Source organism: Podarcis raffonei, chromosome 14 (genome assembly GCF_027172205.1).
Source record: "Podarcis raffonei isolate rPodRaf1 chromosome 14, rPodRaf1.pri, whole genome shotgun sequence".
NCBI classification, from domain to species: domain Eukaryota; kingdom Metazoa; phylum Chordata; class Lepidosauria; order Squamata; family Lacertidae; genus Podarcis; species Podarcis raffonei.
This window is the reverse complement of record NC_070615.1, coordinates 43,509,920-43,530,701: the sequence shown is the minus strand read 5'-3', so window position 1 is coordinate 43,530,701 and position 20,782 is coordinate 43,509,920. Positions and strand designations below refer to the sequence as shown.

Genomic DNA, 20,782 nt, shown 5'->3' with positions numbered 1-20,782 from the left:
GTATTAGCAAAATCACCCTCTCACAGGGGACTTTTGGTTATAAAATAAATGTAAAATTCACATTTAAAGCCCTATACCAGTAAATACTTCAAGTTTTTCCAGTAGAATCAACTAACAGAAAAAAACACCTTCCTTTTATTCGCCGAGAATGTTTTAAAATAGACCAGTTTTTTTTACAGCAGATACAAAGATCTAAACACTTCTCTTTTTGAAGTTGACAGCACCGTAACATTTTACTTTAAAAAAAGGCAGAAAGGTAGTTTTGTGCTTTCAGTTACCACTATCTCTTCGGTCTTTCTAATACTTGGGCCTTTGCTTGTCATCTTTGACTAATACAGTAATAATGAGAGAATTTAAAACCTTGATGTGTATTTTTTTCCTCCAAAAAAGAGAAGAAAAAGGCATGTATATAAATGGCCAGAAAGCTTTTCTGAAAGCAGCCTGCTCCAGGAGGCTCAATTGTACCAGCCATCTGTGAAAGAAGAATCACACAGCTGCTTCAGAGTTCTAAGAGGTTTGTTGCTTCTAGAAATCTGTGGTTGATGTTAAATTTTAGTCAAATCAAAGCTCCCAGATTTGCTGCCTAACGGGATGTGTCTAATCTGGTGATTTGGATGCAGTTCGCTTAGGTTTTCAATACCTAATGATGTTCATATGTCTGGTGTGATCATGCGCCTTAGTGACGCTACTTACAGATTTCCATTTAGGGGATTGGATGATAAATCAGAAGTTCAGAAATTAACTCTTCAAAAAGTTTGTGGCATAGATGCTAAGTTATATAGGATCTGTTGCTGTTCTGAATGTTTGCTTCCTCTCCCACCCCTGTTTTATGAAGAACTTCCAGCATTCCTTATATTATGGCATTTAGAACTGTGTAATGTAAAAAGAGACAGAATGCTTGCTTGTTGGTTTACAGTTTTACTGGTTCATTTTTTTGCTCTTGGCTACCTGTTTTCCTATATCTGATTTAGCCTCCAATGCATGCTTGTTATCAGGATTTTACTGTTTAGGAATGCAAAACACACTCATAACATTTGTTTGTATTTTAGTCAAGAGAGTTATGCTTATGTAACCATTGGCTTTTGTGGAAGTTTTGAATTATTTCTTTATTTGAGCACATACTGGATTGGTTTGGTTTTGAGACTTGGTTTTTCCTTTATACAGAATGTGAGCAGCAGTGGCTTTGTTTCCCACTTCCAGTTTTGGATTTGGGCATTTTTGGAAGCTGAGTTCTTGAGAGCATAGAAAGGGGGCATACATAAATAATGTGATATCCAGGTCCTGAGAATATCTGTAGTTCTTTTACATAAATGAACTTATAAATTCTGTTGCTGCAATTTTTTTGTTCATCACATTCATTTGTTCATCACATCCCCTAAAGCTTGGAACACAAGTAACAATCATGTTTATTTAAAACCCCACAAAATATATCTGTGATTCCGTTTGAAATCTAGTTAAATGAATAAAGACATTCTGGTGTACCTTCTCATGGATGAATGTTCAGTCTGCAAAATCTAGTCCAGAAGTACATATTTCAAAATGCTTTTTGAAATAAATACGTTTGCTAATCACAATGCATACCTTAATTCTGTAGTTGCAATGTACTCAGAATGAAAACTGCTCTCCTTTTTGTTGCATCTTCTTTTCCTTACTCCCGGGAAGTAAGCTGCTCCCTAGGAAAACAAATAGTGTAGCATCCACTTGCTTATACAATGTAATTTAGTTCTGGATCTTGCGACAGATTTTTATTTTGTGATGACTCATGTATGAACCATTTTTAGAATGTAGGAAACAGCCTATGACGTTCCATTCTTTCTCCATCTAACCCAGTACCATCCACTTTGACTGGTAGCAACTCTATAGGGCGTAAGGCAGGGATCTTTCCCATCACTTGATACTAGGCCCTATTAATTGAAGTTACTGGAGATTCAATGTGCAACCACCTGCACAGAAAGCATGTGCTCTGTGCCATCCAATGGGGTGGACTTTGGTAATATGGTGCCCTGAGCAAAGACAAAATTAAGTGCCCCCCATATATTTATTATTTTCACAATAAATTATTTTTTATTATTTTGCACCCTTTTGGCTCGGCGCCATGTGCTATTGTATAGTATAGGGCCACAGTATAGTATACCGTATTTTTCGCACCATAGGACGCACTTTTTCCCCTCCAAAAATGAAGGGGAAATGTGTGTGCGTCCTATGGTGCGAATGCAGGCTTTCGCTGAAGCCTGGAGAGCGAGAGGCATCGGTGCGCACCGACCCCTCTCGCTCTCCAGGCTTCAGGAAGCTATCCGCAAGCCTTGCAAGCCCGGCGGGAGTTCCCGCGGGCTCACAAGGCTTGCGGGCAGCAGCCTGCAGCCCCGGCGAGTGTCCGCAAGCCTTGCGCGCCCGGCGGGAGGTCCCGACGGGTGCGCGAGGCTTGGGGCGGCAGCCTGTCACCCGAAGCACGGGGAGTCCTCCCGAGGGCTCCCCGTGCTTCGGGCGAGTGTCCGCAAGCCTTGCGCGCCCAGCGGGAGGTCCCGACGGGCGCGCGAGGCTTGGGGCGGCAGCCTGTCACCCGAAGCACGGGGAGCCCTCCAGAGGGCTCCCCGTGCTTCGGGCGAGTGTCCGCAAGCCTTGCGCGCCCGGCGGGAGGTCCCGACGGGCGCGCGAGGCTTGGGGCGGCAGCCTGTCACCCGAAGCACGGGGAGCCCTCCAGAGGGCTCTCCGTGCTTCGGGCGAGTGTCCGCAAGCCTTGCGCGCCCGGCGGGAGGTCCCGACGGGCGCGCGAGGCCTGGGGCGGCAGCCTGTCACTCGAAGCACGGGGAGCCCTCCAGAGGGCTCCCCATGCTTCGGGTGAGTGTTCGCAAGGCTTGGGGCAGCAGCCGCGGCTGGGGGGGGGATAATTTTTTTTTATTCATTCCCCCCCCCCAAAAATGAGGTGCGTCCTATGGGCCGGTGCGCCCTATAGAACGAAAAATACGGTATATTGTATAGGGCCACAGGTCTCCTACCCCACCAAGAAGTAGGAATGCCACAGCCTCTCTGTAACCACCAAAAAGGCCCCATCTCTTGTGCTTGCATACCTGTTCTCACAAGTACATGGGATAGAGCAAGACCTCCAAGACAGGTAAGAGTGTTCATATGGGACTAAGCAGTTTCTGATATAATTTGGTTCTAAGCCATTCAAGGTTTTAAAGGCCAGCACCAGCAAACCCACAAACCAATGGCAGACGTTATTGAACGTTGACAGTGGAATGTGGGAGATGTTAATGTTTCAAATTGTTCAGAATAGCCTTGCAATGTTGAAAAAGAGAGTTAATGCCACCATCCACCTCTACTGCTGAGAGCAATTGCTGTCTGGCAGAAATACTACACAGTAAGTGGTCTGCTTGAAGGGTTCAGTTGATGATCCTTTTTAAATTGCTGCTCTAGGTTTACAATATACATCTCGGCAACCCATGGGCCATGTGTGACCCACAGAAATCTCCAGTTCAACCTGTGGAAGTACCCATGCTGCACTCTTGGCCAATTTCTCCTGTTGAATTTGCTTCCTCCCTGTTAAGGTTTACATTCCTCAAAGTCCGCTGGCATATACCAACCGCAACTTTCTCCCCACAGCTCCTGGCCCTTGGGGGCAAGAAGGTTTTCCCTCTCTGTATAATATGGTTGGATGTCTCGATTTATGCCAATCTTAATCCTTTAAAAATACACTAAATTCTCTTCAGGAGTGCATGTCTCATATTGTTGGAATCAAGTGGTTGATGAGATCTCTTTAGCTTCTTTCACTTTTGGATGTCTAATCTGAGTAGAAGAAATCCTACTCAGAAAGGACCAGCAAACTTGATTTACTCATACACATTTTGCAGAGCATGAAATTGAAGATTACAAGCATCAGATTCACTGAAGTAAAAAATGTCCTGCTGAAGGGAATTTTGCTTTGGCTGAAGGCCTGAAGACCGAGTGAGATTTAAACTTCATGAAATTTGTTTGTGAGAAAGTCTGATTTATTCAGCCACAACAGCATTTACCCTTTATAAGAAAACTTATGCATATACTTCACATAGAAAACAACTTAATCATATAACCCCTAGCAGCTAACTTGGGGATTTGAAAGTGAGGAGGAGTGTCTTTGTATGTTACAATGGGGTATAATTTAATCTGCAATCTGTTCCAATTATTTTCTTCCTAGAGGCATATGCTTGATGCCTTTAGCTGTACTTACTTTCTTTTAAAACAAATGAAATATTGATACATGACTGTTAACCTAACTAAAATATTCCTAAAGGGATGGATCTTACTAGATATTATGGGGGATTTTGGAAGCCGCACATGTGGTGGTGGTGGTGGTGGTACTCATGCATTCTGGAAACTGCTTGGGAAGCTTTCTGAAGATCTCCTCCCTCCTCCAGAGCTAAGGCATCACTGAAAGAATCTTGGCAGTTACATATGGCCATCGGTTATAAAGCCAACTTTTTGACGCAGATATTTTCACTTAACTGGTGAAACAACTGTGTGATAAATCAGTGAGTCACAGAGCTCTCTGTGTGTCTTCAATTATCTGTGCACCCAGGACAATGTTAACTGTACCACACCTGCCTTTTATTATGATTTTTAATGAGTCACTTGTTCAATGTGGGTGGGAGGAAAGGTATATCTCAAGTAAAGGATTACTCTGTACCTCAGAATCTAGTTGAAGCATCTCATCTCCTAGACAGTTCATATTATTCGGTCGTTGTTGTTGTCCCCCCACTTCTCATATATTTAGATGAGAATTAAAAGACTTAGGGTGTGCTTGCATATACTCTGTAGCCTCACTCCTCTGAAACCGCTGCTTCTCCTCCCAGCACAGTACTTAGCTGAGTCAGTAACAGGTATTTCTACTCATCAGTTGTGTGCAGATATGCCCAAACTGTGGCTAATGTGTATGAAGAAGTGATGGTCTGCAGATTGTTGTAAGTTACTTTTTAGGAAGGTCCTACATGCACATCCTAAGGGACGCGGGTGGCGCTGTGGTCTAAACCACTGAGCCTAGGGCTTGCCGATTGGAAGGTTGGTGGTTCGAATCCTTGCGACAGGGTGAGCTCCCATTGCTCAGTCCCAGCTCCTGCCAACCTAGCAGTTTGAAAGCACGTCAAAGTGCAAGTAAATAAATAGGTACCGCTTTAGCGGGAAGATAAACAGTGTTTCCATGCACTGCTCTGGTTTCACCAGAAGCGGCTTAGTCATGATGGCCACATGACCCGGAAAAACTGTCTGTGGCTCCCTCAGCCAGTAAAGCAAGATGAGCGCTGCAACCCCAGAATCGTTCGCGACTGGACTTAACTGTTAGGGGTCCTTTACCTTTGCCTTTTTACATGCAGTCAGCCATTTGGGCCGCTGTGAACTGCCAAATGAAAGGTTTGTGGTGGTGTTTTTTTGGTGGGGGAAAAAGTATGCTCTGTGTGGCAAGTGGGGACATGCCAGCCCACTTGTCTTAAATGGCAGCCTCCATACAGAGTGATTTGATGCAGCCCACAGAGCACCTGCCAAGTTGCATGCATCAGCTTTTCCATGGCTGACTTTCAAGAACCTTTGTGTGTATTGCAGGCAACCCTTCAGTGGTCTCTTCTACTCACTAGAGTAGGCCTGGGCGATATATCGGCGAGGCACAATACAACTTGTTCTTCCCTCTGCCTCTTTAAACTGCTTGGCTGAGGAGTGCGTACTGCCCTTGCTTCAGCCAAGCAGTTTTACCAAGCCCCTGACCCTCTGTTAAAGTGCTCCCCCCACTGCCTGCAGCTGAGAGAGCCTGGATCCAGCTCCTGCTTGCCCGCGTCAGGAGCAGGATTGTAGCTGCGCAGCTGGGGAGGTGCAGACTCCATTAGATCTTTCCCCCTGCCTTGCCCAGGCTGGCACATGCTTCCCTCATTCAGGGTCAGGTGGCCTCAGCCAGGCAGTGCAAGGGCTCTCTGATGCTGCTGCCAGGCCCAGTGCTTGCCAGCAGCCTCACCTTGTGAACTTCACCTGGAAGGGTGGGCTGCATCTTTCCTCCCTGGGTAAATGACCACCCCAGGAGAAAAGAGGCAGCACCCCCGCACGGGCAAAGGCAGTCAAACACACGGAGCCTGGCGAGTTCTGTGCACTTAGCTGTCACTGCCTGGTCCATCTTTGGGGAGTGGGGGGCAAGTGAGCCTCAGAAAGGAGCCCCGTGGTCCCTATAGCTTGCATGTGAGTGGCAAGGACATCGGGGCTCGCTCACCTGGGGGCAGGAGCCTTTCCGACCCTCCCTCCATCTGAGCAGCAGGTTGGGGCCAGCTGCATTGTTCCCCAGCCTGCAAGGCGCTGGGGTTAAAGTGCCTCAGTTCCCGCGGTGAGAGCTGAGGCAGTTTCACCCTGTGCATCTCTAGCTGAGGCAAGTGTGCAGCTTGCTTCAACATTGTGGTTTATCGCCAAAGCACAATGTTTGGTTGGTGATACATTGCAGTGTTGCAAATCTAACACTGACCAGCCCTACAGTCGAGTGTTCATGTTGCAACGTCAACTCCAGTATGATAACTTGCCCACAGTTTCTGCAGCTGGGCCCTTACATAGGCTTATGAGCTACAAGGTGTTACTAGCTAGGCCAGCCTTACCACATTTGGTCAAAAGGCTCAGAAGTGCTGGCTGATCAGTTACATAGATAATAGTTTATAGTAGCAGTTACCATTACGGTCTTTATGCAGTTGTATAGCTGTCTTTGACACTGGAATTTTTTGTTACGCAGGGTGCAGGCCTCCAAGGCATGCAGTGTTTTGATTTGTGTCCCTCTTTGAGCAACACCCAAACCATTCCTAAGCTGAGCTATGGTGCTCTTTGCAGCATTTACACATGGACGCCAAGTTAAGTGACAGCTACGCTGACACCTTGAGGCCTTTCCATGCAGCTTGTGAGTTGCTCCAGCATGGAGTAAAGAAGCTGGGGGCCAGGATGTTAAAGAAGAGGATAAACCGTTTGAATACTAGTTGTAGGCTTGCTCTATGTAGGCACACACATAGGACAATCTGTACTGTGCTGGGAATTTTGATAACCTAGTGATTTTTGGCAGTACGGTACACAAGGGATTTCTATGGAAGCTTCTTTATCTGCTTCTTGTGCTTTACATGTTTGAGGTTAGAGCGGGTGTGGGGAATCTTTGGCCCTCCATAATGTTGCTGAACTACAACTTCCATCAGCCCCAGCAAGCATGGCCAATGGTCAGGGATGATGGGTGTTGCAGTCCAGCAACATAAGGAGGGCCAAAGATTCCCCATGCCTGGGTTAGAGTGTATAGTGCAGCATAATCCAGGTTTTGGGGTTTAGGATTTAGTTTTAGGTTGCTTTCCAGGTTTGCATAGTTCAGCAAGTTTATCGTAGTCTTGTTCAGCCCTGAACAGATGGGGAAATTCTTGTTGTTTGCTACTGCAACAGGACTGCTTAATGTGTGGACACCTGCTCATAACCTGCACAGCTGATTAAGCTACCCATCTTGAGAAACCAAGGGTCAGGCCTGAGAGTGGATGGCTCCAGATTCTACTTCAAATATGCTTTTCTCTAGATATGAATTCCGTAGATGAATTCCCTACCTCCTTTTCCAGTTTAGATTGATGTATTTTATAGAACAGAATAATACGGTTTTGTAAACCATAGGTCTTTTGGATGATAAATTAAATTGCTGTCTGAAACAGTCACCCCTTGTAACCTCATTCAGTATGAGAAGACAAGACAAACCATTCTGGCCCCATGGAAGGAAAAGCAACGTGTTTATACAAATAAGTAACAATAGGCGAGAAAACAGAAAGCAGCCACCACACCCAGGGAACTTCAGAGAAAAAGAAGAGCTCTGTGCTGCACCAGGAAGAATTTTGAATCATGTAATATTCTCTATACTAGCAGGTTGGAGCATATAGGTAGCATTGTTGAAACAAGCAAAATGGTTCCATGGAAGTATCAGATAGAGCTGTCAGTAAAAGAAGCAAGCTAGTACATAGTCTGAACGCAGCAATAATTAGGAACTAGCTCACCAGTCCTGTTCAGATGGCAGCATAGAAGAGCACACGCTTTCTGGAGTTGAGGAGGAGGAGGAGTTGGGATTTTCCTCCAGCCCACCCCCATTCCCATTGTTGTTAAGGGTAGTGGAGACCCTTTCCTCTCCCCAACTTTGCACCACACTTTTCAATGCATATTGGCCTCACTTGACTGTAGTAGCTGAGGTATAGAGTGAGGCCATATCTGGGAGGGAGTGATTTAAGTTGCTGTTTGTATGATATAGCCCTAAATGGAGGTGGGTGAAAGAGATAGTTGTAAATTATGTTTAATGCTGCTAGGGATTTTTGTAGACCAGACATATGCTTTGCAACAAATGGTTGGCTGGGGATTAGCTGTGTTATCTGTATGGTTGGCAGGAACTCTTGAGAATGAGGTTTGTATGTGGGAAATTGCTAAGGATGTATTTGGGAGAGGTTACTCAGGTGAAGGAAGCATGGGTGCAGTTCTTATTTGAGTTACTTTGTCGCTAATAATGCTGTTTTGTGTAGTTTCACTGTATTTTTGTCTTTGATTTTTTTTCTGTGACATTTCTAAGTTTTTTCTGCTAATCATACTGCTTTAAATGTGTATTTTGTATTTGATCTTTATGTGCAATACTTTATTTTAATAATTCGTAATGTTCTATTTTATGTTTTCAACTGGATTGTAAACCACTTTGAGATTATTATTATTTAAATATAAAGCAGTATAGAAATGGATTAAATAAAATAAAGCTAGACATCCAGAAGGCCAACTGGCTCTCTCTTATCTCTCTCTTACCTTGAGTAACACAGGCTCCTCATTCTTTTCCTAAAACTGGGGACTCAAGGCAATGTTTCCCAGTCCCCATTAGCAGGAACAGTGGTACCTCGGGTTAAGAACTTAATTAGTTCTGGAGGTCTGTTCTTAACCTGAAACTGTACTTAACCTGAGGTACCACTTTAGCTAATGGGGCCTGCCGCTGAGACGCAATTTCTGTTCTCATCCTGAAGTAAAGTTCTTCCCACTGCCAAAGAGGGGAAAAAGTCATTGTGTTGACTCCGCCTTCTAGTTAACCCTTTCTCCCAGTTCCAGTATATTTTGTCGTAGATCTTGCTCATTTTGTGTCATAGTTGTGTTAATCTGTCTGCAACCACTACAGTCTTATTTGCACATGTACAGGTGAGGCCACCTGCCAATTCAAGACTGGTTTGGAAGTGCCTGATTTCTAGCAAAGGCACTTTTTGTATCTTTTGACATGCCTTTTTGGCTTTCGGGGTGGTTACTTCTGGCACTGTTGTGGAAGGGTTTGTCTCCATCTAGCTTTCTAGGTAACAAAATGTTCTAGCACTTCAGTTGTGATTCTGAACTAACCCTTTGCCTTGAAGAGTGACTCCTGTGCTCAGATTTCCTTGAGCATCTTGTGGGTTCTTAGTGAAGCACTTTACAGTGATCAGTGTTTTCAGTGGCACTTGAAGTTCTTAATAATCACCTAAGTATTCCCTCCCTAAATAAGTGCCTTGTTGCTGCTTGTTGTCAGAGAAAGGACTGGATTACCCTAATTACCTCTGCATTGACCCTGCCATTATTCTTAACCTTGCTACTGCCAATTGCACACTATCAGGATAAAGGAACTAGCCACGAATCTTTCTTCGCTCTAGATTCACTCTCCAGTGTGTTTCAGTGTAATAATAGAAGCACAACATATTCCTCAACTATTCTTGCACATTTAATATTTTAACCTGATTTTTTTTTCCAGGGGCAAGTCATTATTTGTTTGTGTTTCTGCCAAAACGGTTCCCTTTATCAAAGCTTGCAGACTCCCCACTCCATCTTTGTGGGTTTTTAAAAAACCAGTATCAACCCTCTCAGTTCCAGTGTTAGAAAATCGTCAATATATAAGCTAAGCACCAAATTGCACTTTAAACCTAGGTTATGGTTGCAACAATGGAATGTCTAGGCCCCCCTTTTTTGCAATGAGATTTATTATTATTATTAATTTCATTTCTATACCGCTTTATATTTTAAAGAAAAGAATTCAAAAGCAGCTTAGAACAAATTAAAACATCAAATAAAACAATCCCAAATAAAACAAATTCAAGCCTCCTCAAAATTATTTCACATTCTTCTCTAAGTGACATTTTGCTTTCCACATACTTATTTACCTGCTTAATTTATAGAGCTGCCCCAGGAAGCCAGTGTGGTGTAGTGGTTAGAATGTTGGACTTGGACCTGGGAGATCAGGGTTCAAATCCCCACTCAGTCATGACGCCCCCTGAGTGACCTTGGCCAGTCACAGCCTCCTAATCTACATCACAGGGTCATTGTAGGGATTAACTGAGGAAGGGCGTGAACCATGTACTTCTTGGAGAAAAAGGTGGACTATACATGCAATAAATAAGCTGTTCTGTATACCTGCTTAAGAAAGCTGGAGGGAGAAGCCAGAGGGAGATGTCAGTTGCCAATCTGGCATCCAGAGATCACCATATGGTCGCAATTGGAACTGTGACGGTCGCAAAACACATTGGCACCTGGGGGATTTCTAACACTGGCTGTAATTTAGTGGCATAGCACACAATTTGTATGCTGAAGATCCCAGTTTCAAACTGAATCATCTCTAACCAGTGTGCTCACAGGCTTCCTTGCAATATTACATGGATTTTGGGGGCACCTTTGAGTTGCAAAGGCCAGCATGGTTCTGGAGTGGCAGCGCTGCAAGGGATCCTGGGTCTTGTCTCTTGAATTGCATGCTGCATCCTCATCTCCTGGCTATCCGAGACAAAAATGCAAATCCTGTGCCCTTGGTGTCCATCAGGAATGCTTCTGAAGCATGGAGGCATGGAATGGAGCCTTAAATACTTGGTATACTTTTTATTTCTCAGATTTACTGAGGAAGGTGAAGAAGCTTATTCTTTTACACATTTTTTGTTGCGAACAGCCTAAGCAACGTTATGAAACCGTGTTGTCTAGCTGACTGCTTTTGCAGGCTCACCCTGCAGGCTCAGTCCAGTGCTGTTAAACTGCCTTGGGATTGATTTTAAATGAAGGCGCACAGTTAGATGCAAGGTCACTGCAGAGCTCCTCTAGTATTGATTTACAATGCTGCTGAGGGCTGCAAACTTTAACTGTCTCCACTGTTTCTAGCAGAAGGCTTTGTATGGGCTGGAATATGGGAACTTAATGCCTGCTGTATCTCCAAGCCACTTTCTACAGATTTTAGGACCTTTAATATTTTATCAGCCAAAGTGTAACCATCTTTTTAGCCTTGTTGCGTTGTTGCGAAGAATGGTGGAGTTGTTCATTACTTCATTCAACTGTGTACTTTATTGGTAAAGGTTGATTAAGGCCAGCGGTGGTTGTAAAAGGTAAAGGTAAAGGGACCCCTGACCATTAGGTCCAGTCGTGACCGACTCTGGGGTTGCGGCGCTCATCTCGCTTTATTGGCCGAGGGAGCCGGCGTACAGCTTCTGAGTCATGTGGCCAGCATGACTAAGCTGCTTCTGGCGAACCAGAGCAGCACACGGAAACCCCGTTTACCTTCCCGCTGAAGCGGTACCTGTTTATCTACTTACACTTTGATGTGCTTTCGAACTGCTAGGTTGGCAGGAGCAGGGACCGAGCAACGGGAGCTCACCCCATCGCAGGGATTCGAACCACCAATCTTCTGATCGGCAAGTCCTAGGCTCTGTGGTTTAACCCACAGCGCCACCTGCGTCCCTAGTGGTGGTTGTAGTGATTAAGAAAAAACTGTGACCCCCACAGCTCACTTCCAGTTGTTTAACCATGGTTAAGTCATCATGAACATCAGGTCTGTACTATAACCAAGGAAGAAGAAGGTGAAAATGTCTGACCACAAGAGAGAAATATGGAGGCAATGCATTGGTGGATTTCTTGTGTGATTGTGGATATCAGTGAAGAAGGAGCTGTCCAAAATGCTTAATACCTACCAGTCTGAATATAGCTGTTCTTGCTCTCCTCTGGTTCATGTTGCCATGTAATGTCTATATGTTTGGATGTCATGCCAATTCTGAGTGTTATTTAAACAGAATAATGCAGAGGAGGAAGAATAAAATTGATTGAACACAAAGGGAATTAGTAATGCAATGTTATATTTTGTCAGGGCCTTATGCACCAAAGTCAGCTGTGAAATTATTTTTTACGATAGGCCTTATTTTCCATAATACAGTCCTAAATTGTATAAACCCATGAGAAGCTTATGTGCTAATTACTATTCTAACATTGACTGTAGTTTTTTGGGAACATTTTAAAATCTAAACTGTTTACCAGGGATGCACAAAGTTTGGCTGACCTTGGTATCCAGCCAAAATTCAGGTTGCCATGACCCCGAGGGCAAAGTTTTGTCTTTGGCATAATGATCTTTGATGGTGCTGTAAAACACAGTGTAAGCTCACCAGCATGACAAGTGAATTTGTGGACCCACCAGTTCAACACAAATCTTTATAAACAAAAAATGGGTGTTGAGAAATAGAATCAATTGCATGAGGAATTTTTATAAAACAGCATACCTTTTTTTGTTCAATTTATTTCAATTAAAACCCACAAACACGTTCCCCTCCCCTTGCTATGTTGTACTCAGGACTGTGCCAGGGAGGTGTCATGTTTCGTACTTACTGCCCTGCTTATCTCAACTATGGGAAATTTATGAAACTGGGCATACTTGCACAAGTGGAGCAAAATGGTGGTGTTAATAAGGTAAACAGACCTATAATTACAGCCTTTAGTACATCACTAAATACACCTTGCATTCCCTGGAGGAAATAGCTTGAGCTTTTTAAGTCTCCGGACTGATGGTCCTGTGTGAAACTAAACAAATAATGAATTTGCAGAGGTAGCCATAATTCAAGGGCTAGAGTATCTCCATTGTATACAAAAGGTCCTAGGTCCAGTCCCCAGCTGGCAGAGTTTGGAAAGGCCACTGCCTGACACCCTGGAGAATCATCGTGAGTCAGAGTAGACAGTAATGACTTGGATAGACCAGTGGTCTGATTTGGTGTATGGCCGAAACTTTTGAATCCTTTACAGAAGCACAGAATTGCATCTTGCCAACAAGTGAAGGATGTATTCAAGTGACTAAAAATGATGCTCTTCCAGACTATTGCATGAATAACTCCGTAAATCAGAACATTTACAGATACATGGTAATTAATTTACAACTGCAGAGATGCACACAAGCACCAGCAAGCATTTTGTGGAGACCAGCCCTGATAGTGTATAAAGAAATGGAAATGGTAAGCAGTCATTACTCTGTTGTGGAATCATATTGGATGGACTACAAGTGGTGATGATGATTGTACTTGAACCAGACTGCCATAAAACATGTACCTGTCTTCAGTGTGTTAAGTGATCTATTGCCAGCTAAAATAAGGTAGCAAAGGTGAATGCGCAGGCAGTTATGTGACTATTATAGTCAGCTATAGCCCAGATTGTGAAATCTGATTTTCTTGAACTAGCTTTGAAATCTGAGAACAGAAGTCCTTCAGTTTTAAGGTGCATTGAATACTCTTCCCAGGCTTATGTATTGTGAAAAAGTGTTTTCTAACATTGATGGCTTCCTCTTTTTGCATACTTGGGGGACAACCTGAGAACATAGAAATGTATTAGTTTGTGAACTAATTGGGTGGAATTCAGTGTCACACTATTTAAATTGTTCTGCCAGTGCAATGCAAGTATTTCTGTTTGCCAGACAGAATTATCTCCCCTCTCTTCCCCCTGTACACTGTTCTGGTGGGGGGGGGGAGTTCTGATTCCCACCAGCCAATTCGGGAGGAGGCCCCGTTGTGCCAGCATAACTGGTTTTTCTGGCTCCCATTTAGCACAGCTATTCAGTTGAATCCAGCCCATAGAAATTGTTTAAGCCCTGATCATAACCCACTCAGTGCCTTCCACTACCTGCACAGAATGTTTCAGCCCTCTTAGCATCACTAGAGGATACCTGTGACTGAGAACAATGGCAGCAAACAAAGACTGACTTCCTCATAACTTGCATCTGGAATTACAGTTTCCAGTTATGGCACTCTCATGGGTGGTGTATAGCAAGCTTATTTACATGGTTTTGTCTACTCAGGCTGCAGGGGACATCAAATATCATCTTTAAAATCCTCTGACGGTTACTGTGATAGGCTGCACAGTGTGGTTAGTTTAATGGCGTAAGTATATTGCACAGACTGGTGCTGCACCAACACACACTTGCATTTTGTTTAATTACCAAGTTTTGCTTTGGCTTCCTTTCTTTCTGCTTCAGGAGTTCTATGTAAGGAGAGTTTCTGCCATTCCCACAACTGGCTGCCAGCATGAATTTTGACTATTTCTTCCCCAAGGTAAGGATGGTAGTCATTTTAAGAAGTCAGTTGTTCTGCTGTGTAATATTAAACTTAACTGAATATATGTTTTCTTCTCAGGTGAGGTCTCAAAGTGTGTGCTGTGCCTCCTCCACTTACTGATTCCTTATTGTAATCCAGGTTTGAACTCCTTCCCAAGTAAGTTCAAGATTTAGGATAGGATCCAACATTAGTCATGCTCTGAACAGACTCATTGAAATGAATGGAAATTGTCGACTTAGTTCCATTACTTTCAGTGGGTTTACTTAGAACAGCTTAGTTGGATACAACCTTTAATTCTAGATTCTTCTTTAAATATGAACTGATGAGATAAGATGGTGTCTAAAGCTTCTACTGTTTTTCTGTGTGCTACAGGCTACATTGTGACCAGTCTATCGGACTGCCATGTGACCACAAGAACCTCCATCAGAACCCTAGGTTCCTCCCTGCCATCCCACAAACAAACAAACAAACAAAAATGAACACCAGAAGAACTTCTGAAAGCAGGTCAACCGTTGCCACGGCGATCAGATTGTAACTGTGGACCTTCTATCACAGCATGTTTGAAGCAATGCATTTCAGTGGGCAGCAGCAGAGCCTAGATCTAGGTGGCCTTCACTGAAACAGCAGCTAAGCCATGGATTCATCGGGTGGCATCTTGGGCACATCTGTATTGCTTAGGGTTAACTTATTATGCTGTAACTGAATAATAACACAAGCAGCGAACATTTTGTGCAGGGGTTCCGTTCCTGGCCCTGTGAGCATCGGTGGGGCGCAAATAAGCCTGCCCCGCCCCGTTAATGTCCCTGTTCCGCCCTCTTCTGGGTCCGAAAGGACCTGCACATCGGCAGTTGCTTGTCGGGGCAGGGGCAAAAGTGTTGCCGCCTTTTGTGCCTTCCCTCACAAAGTTATTGTGAGAATTTAAAAAATTGAATATTATGAACTTAAATTAGATGTGGGGCAAACTAAACGTGTAAATTTAAATGAAATGATACCAAGGAGATCAACCAGTACTAAAGCAGATGTAGCCACCAGCATGTATAATAAAGCAATGTTCAATAAATATGTGCCAAAAACTATCAGTACAAGCTTTACTTAAGAGCACTTTACAACACTTCAAAATACGTAAGAAGTACATTTTACATTAAGGCTCTACTCCAATATTCTTCTGTACGGTACTGTGTTTGTTTGTGTAATCATGGGAAATGACTTGTCAAGGGAGATTTAGAAATCTTGGTGGTGATAAATGAAAGTGGGCTTGTGGTTTCTTGAAAGTCAACTTTAGTCTTGTCTTATTTTTAAGCGCTTATGGAGAAAACATGTAAATATGTGCTGTTTCCTGAGTACCGAAAATATGATGATTTCATGGGCTTTCAGACACGCATAAAACATGCTCTTTCTCTCTCTCACCTCAAGGTTGGCCTTATTTGACTTTTAACCTACAGTCCTCTTCCACATCATGCCATCACTTCCTGTTTCTTGAAGCTGCTGCTTCTAATTTGCCCTTTTCTCCTTTGCAAGAACAAGATTAGGGCAGAAGATGCTATAAAAACAGGAAGTGATTAAGCCGTCTGTATGGCAGAAAGGGAAAAGGACAGGCTCTGAAGCCTCACTGTCTTTGTAGGTGGGTCATAGGAGTCAGGGTTGTTGTGCTGTTGCCACATACTACATATGCACAAAGGTCTAGCTACCTCTAGCAAAGGCTGGGAGAATGTGGATAGGGTTTACACTGACTTTCTCATTTTGCATCAATCATTTGGTTTGTATGTCCTTTTTACTACTCCTGCAAATGTGCCAGATTTGGATAAATAATTTTTAATTGGCTTGTTTATTTTCTGGTTGAAGAATTTGGAATTGTTACAGAAATAGAATTCTGCAGTATTGCCTTCCCCCAGCTCTTTTTATTACATGAAACTTGTTGTACTAGACAGTTCTGTGCATCACACCCTTCATAAATTTACTTATTTGTGCATGCATGCAGAGATTTTTTCTTCACTATATACTATACCTCGGACCTTCTTTGTTTCAAAGGCACACAACACACACGAACTAAAATATACCTGCATTTGCAATGTTTGTACCATAAACCACAGTGAAGAATAAACCATTGTACAAGAGGTTATACTAGGTAATGGCTGGTCTTTGGGGATGAAGTAGTGTCTTGTCAGTTAGGTTGGAGAGGATGGCAATATTCTGCTAATGGCAATCTTTGGGGAAGATTTGAGTATCCATCGACTGATGCTCTGTATACAATCCAGCACGGTGATTTGCTGTCTTCAGTCTGCAGTAACCTAGCAACAAGCTACACACCCTCCTTGTGAAGAAAGCTAAAGGGCTCTTCAAACACATTATTGTGTATTGCAAGAGCCTTTAGTATTTTGAACAATCTCAGCAGTGCTATCACATTGTATCCTCATGGGCTGGTAGACATTTGTGAACCTGCAGCATCATAATCTCCACTCTAGAAGCAAAAACTAAGCTCACTAGAGCTGTTGCATTACGTAAGCAAGGATTGTCAATTCAAGGTGGAGGCATTAGCCAGAGTTCTTGCAGTACTTTGATCAATAGTTCAAAATACATAGAATTGACACAGATATAATAATACATAAAGTTGTATGAGAGAGAAATTGCCGTTCATTTTTCCTTCCTTCCTTCCTTCCTTCCTTCCTTCCTTCCTTCCTTCCTTCCTTCTTAAAGAGCGAGTTGTAGATATAGATGAAATCCAAACACACCATTCCCTTTGTTATGTGGGTACCAGCTTCCCTTTCTTGAAACTTTCTGGGTATCACAGGACAGAGGCAGTCGGAGGGCAAAGTTCTGGATTTGAATTGATCTCTTTGATACCCTGTCTCTTAACCCAGCTGCAAGGTATAGGAAAGCACTTCCACACTAGAGAAGGTGGCAAGTTCCATTTCTCAACTACAACTGTTCACAACTGAATATTGCCATGGTCCTTTTAAAAAAGCAGAACAAGTGAATATATGTTTGATATGTTTATGCCAGGATTTGACATCCACTTGGTGATCTCCATTTCTATAAGCATGGTTGGATTTACAAGATATGACTGCAGTTCCAAGATACTATTGGGTGTAATCCACCGCTCACATCACCTACTCCACAATAAGCCAGTGGATACCTACGGATGCAGTTCAATAACATAATATAGCCTTATGCCTGCAGCCACTGAATGTTCTTGGTGATCCTCTCACGGCAGCAAACTGATACATATTCTTCTAGCAATTCAAGCAGTTTGTAGTTTTACTGTTTTTGTTTCTTTTGGGTGTTAATGGTGGGAGGGGGCACAACTGCTTCCTGGTGTGTGTGTGTGTGTGTGTGTGTGTGTGTGTAAGTGTAAGTGTAAGTGTAAGAAAGAAAGGGGACAGGGTTCTTGAGCCGGGAGGCAGAGGACTGACAAAATTTCAAAAAGCAAATAAACCCATCACTTCAATATAAGATGCAATTTGTTCTGCATCAAGTTCATAGTGCTGGTGCCAGTGGGGGTTAAGGATGGGAGCACAGCAGTAAGCCTCCTGTAGAACCGTGTAGCCTTGTTGCCTCTTCGTAGACTGTCTCCAGCTATTTGTAGAGGGACCAAAGCTTCACTTTCATTATTGTTCACATTGGGTAGCATCCACTCTTTTGCACAACAGTGAGGGGCAAAGCAAACGTGTACCTTCTTTTTATCAGCTCATTTTTAGCAGGAGAGTCTGTTTCTAGATTAATTAGCCCAGTGCAAGATATAGCTGCAATAATGTTTTTCAGGTTTTACAGTATTTGAAAGTATTTTAATGTGCGTAACTGTGCGTGTAGCCGTGATACATGAGGCATACACATTTTGTGAAATGTTTTGTTTTATATAGATGTCTTGCTTGCTGTATCTCAAAGACTTGATTATAAGAGCATTAAAAGTCACTTTCAAAGAGGAGGAAACAAATTCTCCCTTGTGGAATGGACCATATCACTGGGTACATCATCAGCCTTGATTCTTAAAAAATCATGATTTGCAGCTGTGTGTTGAATGTGGCGATTTTAAAAATCAGTTAACTTAAGCAAACTACAATTTTGTAAACCAGAACAATTAACAAAATCTCCCCTTTTTGCTTGTTTTAATAGGTCTAAGAGGGCTAATCAATCTTGGGAACACATGTTTTATGAACTGTATTGTCCAAGCACTTACCCACACTCCACTACTGCGAGATTTCTTCCTCTCTGACAGACACAAATGTGAAATGCAAAGCCCCAGCTCATGTCTGGTCTGTGAAATGTCTACACTTTTTCAGGAGGTGAGTCATCCTTTCCGCTTATAACTTGTACATAGACACATTTGTAACACACGGCAACATTACTTTTTAAATTTTGGGTTCAGATTAGGTTCTAAGACAAACTGCGGGTTGCTTTAGTTATAGTTGCGGACCTAAACTGTGGTTTAAGCTTTGTAACCTCTTGAGGCAGTGCAGTCAGTGGCCATCGCTATAGTTTGTCTACTGATTTAACAAACTGGTTAGCATAAATCGTAATTCTTTTTAAAATATATACTTTATTGAAAGATAAAAAGTACATAATTACAAGTGCACAGAGTAAGATAAGATGCAAAAAGGAAGAATAAGAAATAGCACCCATGTAGAAAACAAATAGCACAAATCTTAATTCAAAAACGCATTTGAAAACATGGTTTGTAATTTGTTTTACTAGCTGATCACAAAGCAGAGTTTGTCAGTTCAGAAATCATGCTAAACCATATTTTACCATTATTTATTTAAAACATTTCTACTTCTCTCTTCAGCTGAAAAGACTTCCAGAGCAGCTTACACACAATTAACAAAAGCAAGATAGTCCTTGCCTGCAGGCTGGCAATCTAAAAGACATGACATAAAAAGAAAAGGGGATGAGGAGGGAAAAGGAAAAAAGAAATCTTAGGCAAGGCAATAGTTCTTAAAGAGTAGTTCTTACAAATGATGAGATGGAATGAAAGCTTTTCAGGGAGCTGAAGAGCCAAATATAGCTGGTGTCTCAGCAGAGCCTATGAAGTAAACCTTCTTCTCATCTCTTGGTGTGCCTGCAGCCTGATAGAATGGCTGCTGCCAGGTGACAATCAAGGAAGTGAATGCCAAATGGAGCTGTTCTGTTGTGTTGTCTGTCTATTGTGGTAGAGTGTTAATATGGTTAGAATTGCATAAAAACTGAATAGGGTTTACATTGCGATGAATACTTAGAACATCTAAGTATTGTTTCATTAGCTTCTTGCCATAGGAGAGAAATATGAATATATTTATGAGTGTGCATGTATGTAGATGATGGGTGATTTAGTCTTCTAATACAAGAATGCAGTTCTGGAAATGTGGTGTTTCTTTTCATAGGACATCTTGGTGTACAGTTAGAAATGGACTTTTTGCACCTCAGATTGCTGCCCATCCTTAACCATGTCTTTCATATTCAGACATACTGCTTAACCATGGCTGCTCTTTGTGGCCTCAGTGTGCAGGTACACGCATGGGTTTCTGTGACCGCACAAGGCCTCATTCAGAAACTTTTAAAGAAGGCTATCTGTAACATAGGGCAGCCTAAACAAATAATAATAATGTAGAATTTGTTCATCAAATCAAATGAAACAGAAATCATGTAGTGCCCTTTTCCTGCAGCCTCTTGTCACCAAATAAATTAATTTAGTGGCTTGTTCCCAAGGGAGCTTTAGTTAGTTCAAAATGTTCTTTTTTGACAGTCCGTCTCTGAAATAAAGATGTATGAGGAACTAGAATAAATACAAGCATTTGATGGCAGTGTGGAAGACTTTTCGGCTTATTTTCCATCCATATTTGTGTGGTTATGCCAAGAAACTTTGGCTCCCTGCTTCACCATGTTTCTTAGTCAGATATATCCCTAAACCATAGCCAAGGTGAGAAGGTGAAACCCTCTCTCCTAAATGCAGGGCATTTCCACAGCCCTCCACTGCTGTTTGACGCTGCAGCCACGCTGACAAGCAACACACAAGAGAGAGAAATGTCCTCTTTAGGCAGCTGCCATTCTGAAAATGGAGACTGGATAAAGATGATAGATGTAAACAGTGATTCCTAAAAGGAAGCTTTGAGAAATTAAGCCTAAGATTGGAGTATAGAATCTTCCAAGGTCTTAATCCTGCTGGGCACGCTGTACTCTGTAGTTTATATGGTGAGACAGTGTTGGGCTCTTGCTACACACAAGCTTACCAGGTTATTGCTTGATTACCTTGGGATAAAAATCTTGGTGTGCTATATGTGTGTGTGTTAGCAGTTCTTTGGCACCCATCCCCACTCTCTTTTCACCTTTCATTTGGCTCTCTTTTCTAGTATTGAACTGCTTTTCCACATCAAAGGGTAGAATCTATTTTTGCCTCTTTGTCTGCTTACTGTTATTCATTGAAAATATTGTACATGAAGAACTGCATCCAAGCTGAAGTCCTGGGGCGGGGGGGGGGGCCCTAA

The 20,782-nt window shown here is 42.7% G+C and overlaps 1 protein-coding gene across 4 annotated transcripts in view; it reads left to right on the top strand.

The window, feature by feature from the left end:
- The window catches only part of USP22 (ubiquitin specific peptidase 22), a 104,543-nt gene that overhangs the window by 57,873 nt on the left and 25,888 nt on the right, over positions 1 to 20,782 (top strand). For all 4 annotated transcript variants that reach the window (XM_053365509.1, XM_053365510.1, XM_053365508.1 and 1 more), the window contains one exon: positions 18,438 to 18,607. In XM_053365509.1, coding sequence (XP_053221484.1) covers positions 18,438 to 18,607 — 170 coding nt within the window. The remainder of the gene's footprint in view (positions 1 to 18,437; positions 18,608 to 20,782) is intronic.